At 35.3% G+C, this 9,639-nt stretch overlaps 1 protein-coding gene across 1 annotated transcript in view; it reads left to right on the top strand.

Moving 5' to 3' along the window:
* Window positions 1-9,534, top strand: part of FAM63B (family with sequence similarity 63, member B) — a 25,858-nt gene extending 16,324 nt beyond the window's left edge. Inside the window, exons 7-9 of the mRNA XM_010020889.1 lie at window positions 5,472-5,645; window positions 6,654-6,827; window positions 8,232-9,534. Of these exons, the coding sequence (XP_010019191.1) occupies window positions 5,472-5,645; window positions 6,654-6,827; window positions 8,232-8,351 (468 nt within the window). The 3' untranslated portion in view covers window positions 8,352-9,534. The remainder of the gene's footprint in view (window positions 1-5,471; window positions 5,646-6,653; window positions 6,828-8,231) is intronic.
* Window positions 9,535-9,639: the final 105 nt, after the last annotated feature.

Below are 9,639 nucleotides of genomic sequence, written 5' to 3'. Positions count from 1 at the left end.
AAGGTATCAGTGCTTTATATATTGTAGGCAAAAGCTTATTAACAGTCTCTGCTAGCAGATATTTGAAAGGCATTTCTACACGAGTTATGGGTATGATAATACTTCAGGCTTTGAGCTGGACAGTAATAGGTGAAAAGTTGTATTAGAAAACAAAAATAAGAGTATTTGATTTATGAACAAGAGAAACAGTCAAAGGGAGAAAATTGGTTTTAGTTTACTGTCACTATATTTGAAACGTTTTTGTTACTGTTTTGAAATATTCCAGTTCAGTTTAATATATGGACACTTCTAAAAGGTTAATCTTCAGCCAGGCAACTTGTGCCATTTTTATGAATCTTCCAAATTCCGGACTCTGGGAGTAAGAGTTAAATGGAAAGGGCTCATCCAGTAATATTTTTTTGGTTTACTTACAGCATTCACTTCAAAATAATGGAAGCTTGATGAGTAAAGTAGCAGTAGTACAATAATGGTGACAGTGAGCTTTTGCAGATACTCCTATGAAAAGTTTTGAAGTAATCTTCCTCTAAAGACTTGAGTGTTGTGTTGGGCTTTTTTTTTTTTTTTAAACTGCTGAGTTAATACCACAGTGTAATTGTGAAGATTCACAGATTGCATTTCAGAATAGACCATCAGTTACATTACAGTTTGCTTACTCAGGTTATGGTATTTAATGTGGTCTTGAGTAATTAATATTTTACTAGTCCTCTCCTGAAAATTTAATTAAATTTGCATAATACAATATATTGTCATTTCTGATTTGGGAAAAGTTTGGGTATTAGGATTGTGTTTATGCTTATGGAAAAAATATGTAATGTTTTCAAAATTATCACATACAAAAAAAGCAAATACGGCAATAGTATTAATATATCAGACATCTCCTGAAGTATGATGTTAGTTAATGATGGCACTTCAGTTATTGGATTCTTTATCTCTTTCAGTATTATTTGTCCATGTGCCTGAGTAGTCATTTATTCTACTTCCTGTCCCTTTAATTGCATATTAATAGTCTTGGCTCATGTGATTATACAGTAATCATTTTCAGCACTTAAAGATGTGATTCTTTTTTTTTGCCTTTGCTTTTCATTACGCAGATAATAAATACATCAAATGATAATTCCCTAGATCAAGGAAAAACAGGACTGTAAAGAGGGGATCAGTTTGGTAAGAGTATCTTAGTTCAGTTGGAATGTTTTTCCCACTGATGTGACTGTAATACAACCTATTTTCTTTACTGAAAAGTAACAAGATACTTACCTGTTTGGATTTTTAAGTATGTGTGTTGCAATTATGTTTTCTGGTTTATAAATATTGGGTTTCTGTTGTAGAACTCAGTACAGACTTTTAATCAAATACAAAGTATATTTTATAGCAATAATTGCACTTTTTCTTTGGGTGTTTAAGATGATGTCTGAGTTTGGCATAGTAGAGGTAATGTACATAACTTCTTAAAAACATGTTTAAATGTTTTTCTATTTGTAGTAAGTGCACAGGTTTTTTTCTCAGGATTACTCTGTTGAATCAAATGGTGTTTACTTTTTTAAAAAATCCTTACTTTTCTCTAACAGTTAAAACATTCAGATAGATTATTCTAATCTCAAGAAAGCACTCATTCACATTAATGTCAAACTCCTTCCTAAAAACCAAGGGGTCTGATCCAGAAGTCCAAGAGAACATTTACATGGATTTTAAAGGATAAGGCTTTAAATGTTTGTCTTTACTGTAAAGGCTGTTGGTCAGGTGTTTGGTTTTCCTTTTCAGTTTTCTAAACTGCTGGAAACGTGGTAATTGGCTTCAGAACAAGTACTGTAAAAGCATTAATTTTCATTACTTTGGTCATAGAATTAAGCCAGGAAAGGAGGTCTTGTGGCCTGCAGGTGATGTTACTGGTTACATCTGTGTGCATTTCAGAGTGGTTTTTTGTGCAAACCAGAAGACTAAGAGATGATTCTTCAGGAGAGTAGTATTGTTTTTATCCTTCCTTAGCTTTATTTCAAGTTTTTTGTATGTGAAACTATAAAATCTGGGCATTGGTCTAAAATATCTAGATATTGAGTCTTAGGATAAATAGCTATTCATAACTTTATTGTAGATACAGATTACCTTAACAGTTATGCACTTGAGACTTTCTTTTATTGTTTTATTCCCTATTGAGAACAGATGTTAATATCTATTACTGCTATATATTATGTGCTAGTACTTTTGGGGGCAGTGTTAACCCATGAGACTATAATTTATTAAAAAGCCCATGTTTAATAATAAACCTTAAAGATATGCTGGTAATACTTTAGAAATGGCCAGTTAAGATTTTGTGACAGTAGAAACACATTTATTTTGTCAAGTATGACATTGTTCTTTGCAAGGTGTACTTGAAAAGCATATTTATGTACATTCGTTAGCTTAATTGCATGACCTTAGTGTGCTGATCATCCTGTTTCAGCTTTAACCCTGACTAGAAAGCAATTGCAGGCTGAGCACCCTGATCTATTAAGTAGAAAACACATTCTGATTTTTACCTATTTTGAAGCCTCCTTCCTAAATTTTTCGTTCAGTGTAAGTGAATGTTTCAACACTGAATAATTCTTACTGATTCTGTCACTGTGTGCTCTCTTACACTTTTCCTTCTTGTGTGTTGCACTGAGTGGAGCTGAAGTGCAGAAATTTGGTAGGCTGTAAGTGTCACGTAGAACTACTGGACACATCCAGTCGGGAATCCCAGTGTTATGTTATACTGGTTGTGTATCAGTGTCTCTCACCAGAGGCTGATCTGTTAAGTGCTGAAGAATGGTGGCTGGTTCCTGGCACCAGGCAGGTCGTTACTTAGTGCAGCTCAAATTCAGAGGCAATGTGAAGGTCATATGATAAGAAGTTGAAGGTTATATGATAAAAAGCTTTTCTTATATCACAAAACCCCCTCAGTGGAATTTCGCTGTGCCAGTGAAGTTGGCCTGTGAGCCTTTAGGATTGGGAAACAACCATGCATTGGCATTAAACCAGTGCCTATAAAACCAGTCTGTAGCTATGGCCTTTATTTGCTTGTTTCAAGTAGAGGGAACAAAAACATTTAAGTTCTAGGAGCACTGATATCTGTAGAGATGATGCCTAATACAAAAAGAGCTCACTCCTCATATTTTTATGTGAAGCTGAAAGTTGTCCAATTATTACCTGAACTTATGTGAATATTAGCAATACTATGAGAGTCCTTGGGACTCTGGGTTTTTTGAGAAATTCCATGAAATTATGCTAATATGAAGTAGAGATCAGAGTGCTTGATAAACAGAAAGGGAAAGATGACTTTGGGTCTCTGACCTTTGCTTCCCCATTGTTCCTTCATTCCAATAAAGAACTCTGTCTCTTCGCAAGTACTAGGGAGGATGTGTTTGTTAGTTTGTTAGGTTTTGTTGAAGTGAAGCACCATATTTTTAAACTATGCAATTGGTACTGGAATTAGGACAGTATTATTTAGGTAATATGATGATGTATAATGCAGTTTATTGCCTTTCATCAGGAAGCTGTATTAAAATGTTTATTTACTCTAAGATGAAATATTAAAAATCAGTATTCATGAATAGTTCAGCTGAGGAAGTCTTAAAAACCAAGTAAGAATATGAATTTTATTTACGATTGAAACATTTCTCTTTCATATAGCTGCTAGTTTTAAAATATCTTTGGATGAGATACTAATCCTATAGAAGTAATGATATACTTTAATATTTGTGTGTGGAAAGCTCACCTTCTAATAGTTGGGAGATTATGAAAGCATTAACATTTCTTTGTTTAGTATTATTAGTAAAACTACACTGAGCTGTTTATAAAGTAATTCAAAATACACAGTATAGTAGAAGAAAACTTGACAGCCCTCAACCCTCCTTTTTTTCTCTTTGGGTTTTGTTAGAGTCAATGTACTGGACGAAATAAAAGGTTCAAATACACTTATCTTAAAGAGTACATTTTTTTTAAGACTTCTTTAAAGACTTCCAGATAAGTTGCTGTGAAAAAGGTATTTTGTACAAATTGGAAATGATGTGAAATTACTTTTTATTTTCTTTGGGTGATTTTTAAGCATCAGAAGTAGCAATCAGTTTTTAGGCAGTTTTCTGAGGGAAGGATGATTCCTTAGATCGTGTTATATGATCAGACTTAGTGCTGACAATTGTATTTGTCTGTAAGGCCACGTGTGCTGTGATAACTGCTACTCCAGAGCTCAGAGATGTAATAGTGTCCTTTGTGGGTTTTTTGTTTGTTCTCTTTGGCCTTTTGTGTGAGCACATCTAGTGATATTAGGTAATACTAGAACAATTGCTGCATGTGAATCTTCAAAGAATATTTTTGTCATATGACCTTACCAGCCACAGAAGGGATGGCTGTAAACTTAGTAGGAGTGAAGAGATCCGATTGGAATTTCAGTGTATCTTATAGACAGTCTTTTAATGGCTTGAGAGAAATCAATGGGCTTAGTCCTATACTTGTTGAGTAGGGGTGATGTTCTCATATTTTGCCTGTCGACCTACGAAATCATTAGAACAGGAACTACCTCGTGTGTTTTGGACATCTCTCTGCTATATGGTCACTAGTGTAAATAACAATCTTGCTGTGGAGTGTAATTCTGAAAAACATTATAAAAAGGCTAAGATTAAAATCTAATTTAAATTGAAATTTGAACATGGATTTTTTTGCTGCTTTGCCATCCCTCAAACGTGCAGCAGCATCTCCTTGAGATCTACTTTTGTAATTTCCTATTGATTTCAGCTCCTCTCCCATTCCTTCAGCCTAAACTTAAATTTCATCCTTCTTGTGCCTTGGCTTCTGGACTTGTTAGCATTGTCTCTTTCACTCCCAGACCAGCCCATTTTATAATTTCAGACTTTGAAATCAGGGAATTTGACCTTGTGGAACTGTAAAAAACCCAGCATACAACAAAAGCAGTTGCTGATGGCAAGAATCTTAAATTTAGATATTTATTTTTTTTTCAATTGAAATAAACATTCTATTAAAACCCATTATGAAACATGAAGTCTGAGATGTGGTTGTTCTGAGGTAATGCCTCTTGGATTATTTGGAAAGATCACCTTTGTCTCCAGATCTTGCCTTTGGAAGTAAATGTGATTTGTCCTGGGATTTAAAATTTACATTACAAGTCTTGAGGTATACTTCTTAGGTGCATTTCCAGGGAATTATCAAAGGTATATATTCATGTTTTATATAAATCTTTAGTGAATGTGAACTTTCATTAATAGTGAAAAATTACAAGATGGAATCCAGAACCTGTGTGACTATAAATTTAGCAATGAATACTAGTATCTGGTGTTTTAATGCTGTCTACTGATTCATTTATATTTTAATCTTGCTAAAAAATCTAAATGAATGTTTTACTGGAATGCAACAGTTTTGTTAGCTGATCATTTCTGCTACTTCTAACAGATTGTAAGAAATAATGTTTTAGTTTTACAGATTTTCTTTATTCTTCTGCATAGGGTCAGCTTTACCTGCTGGTGACAGATCAGGGCTTTCTCACAGAAGAGAAAGTTGTTTGGGAAAGCTTGCACAATGTGGATGGTGATGGGAATTTCTGTGATTCTGAATTCCACCTACGGCCTCCATCAGACCCTGAAACTGTCTACAGAGGGCAGCAGGATCAAATAGATCAAGTACTGGATTTCTGCTTTTCTATTGTAGTTTTCTTTTTGCTTGTGACTATGTCTAACAGTTAGTACTTAGTTTTAGTCATATATGTGTACATGTGCACATACAGCACTATAAAAAATTATTCAGCTACTTAGACTGGGGTACTCGCATGTGCTACTTGGAAGTATTAGCATGACTTCCAAGGGAAGAAGAGTAAGGCCAACTGTGAATAGTTTGGAAAATCTGATTTTAATCTCTCAGAATCTGCTTCTGCAAAGAGGTGAAATGTCTCATCTGCCTTGTACATGGAAACAGAAACAGTACTGTGAAACTTCTCCCGTAACGAATTCACTTCAGGTTGTTAACATTGTCAGAACTGAACTTTGTCTTCTGATGCCCACTTTGCTGACTGTAGGACAAAAACCATGGTGGATCTTGTGTGATGGTGGTCATTTGTTATTCTTAACTACATAGAAGTAGTGTCTGAGATGGAACTCATTTGTTAATACATAAGCATATAGCAAGACCAAGCTCCTGGGAAATCTTACATTCTGAACAAGCAAAATAAGTTTATTTTTATAATAACCACCATTAATGTTTCTTAAATACTGGGAAAAAATTAATAGACAGATGGTTTTTAATAAAGCACCGTATCTCACGCAGAATAAAGAATCTGACAGAGGTAACAGTAATAAAGATCTTTACTTTTACCTAGAACTGGTATGAGCTGACACTGTCTTTTGCTGCAGTCCAGGTAATGGAATTGAAACCTGATTGTGATTTTATTTAATTAGCTCTTACGTTTTGTGTGCTGTGACATAGGCACTGTGAAAGGAAAAATATAAAGTAGCTGTTTTCAGCCTTTCTGCTGCTGAGGTTATGGATTTGTTCTCAAATTCCTCTTTCCTGTGAGGTAGATCTGTTTGAAGATGAGGCTGTAAGAAAAGTGATGCATTGTGTAGCTGCACACACTGATGTGACTTGACTCTCTTCCATGTGAAAGAGCATTAATAAACATGTTTACTGTTTAGGATTACCTGATGGCGTTGTCTCTACAACAAGAGCAGCAAAATCAAGAGATTAACTGGGAGCAGATCCCAGAAGGAATCAGTGATCTAGAGCTAGCAAAGAAGCTCCAGGAAGAAGAGGACAGGAGAGCTTCTCAGTACTATCAGGAACAAGAACAAGCAGCTGCTCAGGTCCAGGTAGGAAAGCATTATTACAGAATATGATAATGAATTTTACGGAGTATTAAGTTACATAGACACATACGCGTTTGTAAATATTTTACACTGGTAAGACTATTAAATAGTCTATTCTGTATGGCAAGTGACAAGATGAATGGAAGAATCTTGAGAAATACGCTGTAATTGTCAGAATGTGCATGCAGACATGGCAGTTGCTCCCACTTAAATACTATAAAGTGGGCTTAAGCAAAGTTAGGGTTTCATTCATATGATTTAAGTTGGAATAATGGGATGAATTAATATGTAAAGTTACACAGATTGTATTAGCTGATACTTTACTTGCAAAATAGTGTTCACGTGAGCTTTTTGATAGTAGTCAAAGATTTGTCTTTATTTCATCTTGCAGAAGTTTGTTGCTGTACATTTTTAGGTGTTTCACTCTGATATGTGATTTTATTCAGTCCTGTTTTGAATTAGGAAATTAATAGTTTCTCCCGGTGCAACTTCTGTCCCATCTCTATAAGCAGTTGCATTCAAAATGGTTGGAAAATGTGATTCATGCACATTTATAAACAAAATTACTATGTAACTGAATCTTGTGTGCAAGAGGCAATGTTAAAGTTGGTGTTCTGGATTTGGGGAGTTCTTAACCACTGAAGACTTTTAAAACTGCTTTTATTTACAAATAGGTGAAAAATCTGTGTGAAGGCTCAGTCTTTGATGGCCTAAAGCAATTCAAAACCATTAACTGATGTTAAGCATAAAACAAGAATTTTGACAAATAAAAGTCTTGTTATTTCCAATGCTTGTTGCTTTAAGAAATAATCAGTAGCTACTTCTAAGACAGATTCACTACTGCTGGTTGCAGAAAGGTAGAAAGAACTGAAGAACCTGCTTAATGTGACCTAACAGCATGCTTACTTTGCAGCTGTGAACGGATAGCAGTTGGAAGAGATGATGAATTAACAAAGCTTATGTTGCCCTTGTATAGCAGCCCTCTTGCCAAGTTCTTTAACTAGTTTCTAGTCACAGAAAGCTGCTGCTTTGCCATAGGTAGCCATCAGACCCAACACTTGTAACTCTGTAACTTCTGAAATGTGGATTATATTCTTACAAAAGAAACTAGGAAAAAAATCCAGCACAATAAAATAGAAATGTCAGAAAATGCTTCAAGCCAAATTTTGTTATTGAAACAACTGATCTGAGTATGTGGACACAATGGAAGGGACACACAGGACTCGAATAAGCTGACTTAAGTTTTGGCAGTTCTGGAGTATTCATACAAAGAGACCCTGCCTGAATTCTGCTGGTTTGCATAACAGTGAAAACTTCAGTTTGTGAACTTGAACACAGAGTGATAAATACTTCAGATTGCATCTACAGGGTTGGTTGTTTTGTTCACAACTTTACTTCTTTACACAGCAGGTGCAAGGTGCTGCTTCTCCAGCAAGCGGAAGACAATCTGGAAGTAATGAACGCAAACGTAAAGAGCCGAGAGAGAAAGAGAGAGAAAAAGAGAAGAATAGCTGTGTTCTCTTGTAAGAGAAAATGGATTTAGTCTGGAGCCAAGTGCATGTCCTCAGAAGCAAAAACAAGGAGTAAAAAGGAAGACAAACCTGTTACATGCCGCCTGTGCCTGATTACCCCATGGATTTTGTTCATGTTTCAAGAGAGGATGGGTGACTTTGTTACAATCATACAGACTTTCTTCAAAGTCATAGCGCGTGCTGCTCAAGATGGAATTCCAAATCACAGTTGGATGCGGCTGTGCTTTGAGTTAGTCATAAGAAATACTGCACCTTGTAGCTGAACACACAAATCTTGGCAAGTTTTGTGTCATAGTGACATCCATTACTCGTTACATCAGTTAGTAAGCTATTTTATCTTCTACTCTGAACAAAGGAGGTAATTTGTTTTGTGTAAGACTTTTTCCTGAAGTCTGTACACTAGCACAATGGAGTTCTGTGTTACTTACATGGTATGAAACTATATCTTAGGGTGGGTATAGTCTTCATGAAGCAAGAGCCCTAATAACAGCTGGGCACTGCCTCCTCAGTGTGTCCAGATTTCTTTGCTTCTGGATCTGGTATGTTCGTTTTTTTGAACCCAGATTTATACTGTGTAACTGCTATCATTGCACCTCCTGGCCAGCTTTCTTGCCCCAAGAATATGTGACTTGATAGGCATCATACAAAAAATTGTCATAATGGGGCATTTATTTATAAGCAAGATGAATATTGTTTGCTTTCTTGCAATTACAAACTGGGTATGGCAACTCAGATGTTATCAGGGTTAAACAAGTAATTTTATAGGTAACTTCTTTTTCTTTTAGTATTTTTTCTCTTGTAGGTAAACTGGACCAGATAAGTTCTTATTTATTGACCTCTCTATATGATAGGTGAATGATGAGAAGTGACTAAGGTCTATAATAATCATTGTTCTATGTAAGAATGCAGAGTTAAAATAACTATCTGCCTTTTTTCCAGAAGTACCTTGAACTTTAACATGACGTTAACATGTCCACTTGTGTATTTAAGCAAGTGTACTGTAGATAAAAACACACTTATTTGTTTTATAAATCATGTATCCTTAAAAAGCACACTTCTGAAGGGTGGTAAGAAGCGAGGCTATTCTCTGAGGCTGTTTGGAAAGGTGGTCAGGTGTAATATTTTGTTTTTAAATCACTAATTTAGAATTTTTGGAAACCAGATTTTTCTAATTTATGGGAACCAAATAAACATGTTGCGTCTTGTATATTTATAGAATGCAGGAACAGAACACTTGCTGAATTTTGAGGGAACCACAGATCTTCCTCCACTTCCTTCAAGAC

This window comes from Nestor notabilis, unplaced genomic scaffold (genome assembly GCF_000696875.1).
Source record: "Nestor notabilis isolate BGI_N333 unplaced genomic scaffold, ASM69687v1 scaffold6278, whole genome shotgun sequence".
Taxonomy (NCBI): Eukaryota; Metazoa; Chordata; class Aves; order Psittaciformes; family Psittacidae; genus Nestor; species Nestor notabilis.
The sequence above is the reverse complement of the archived record's forward strand: the minus strand, read 5'-3'. Positions and strand labels throughout refer to the sequence as shown.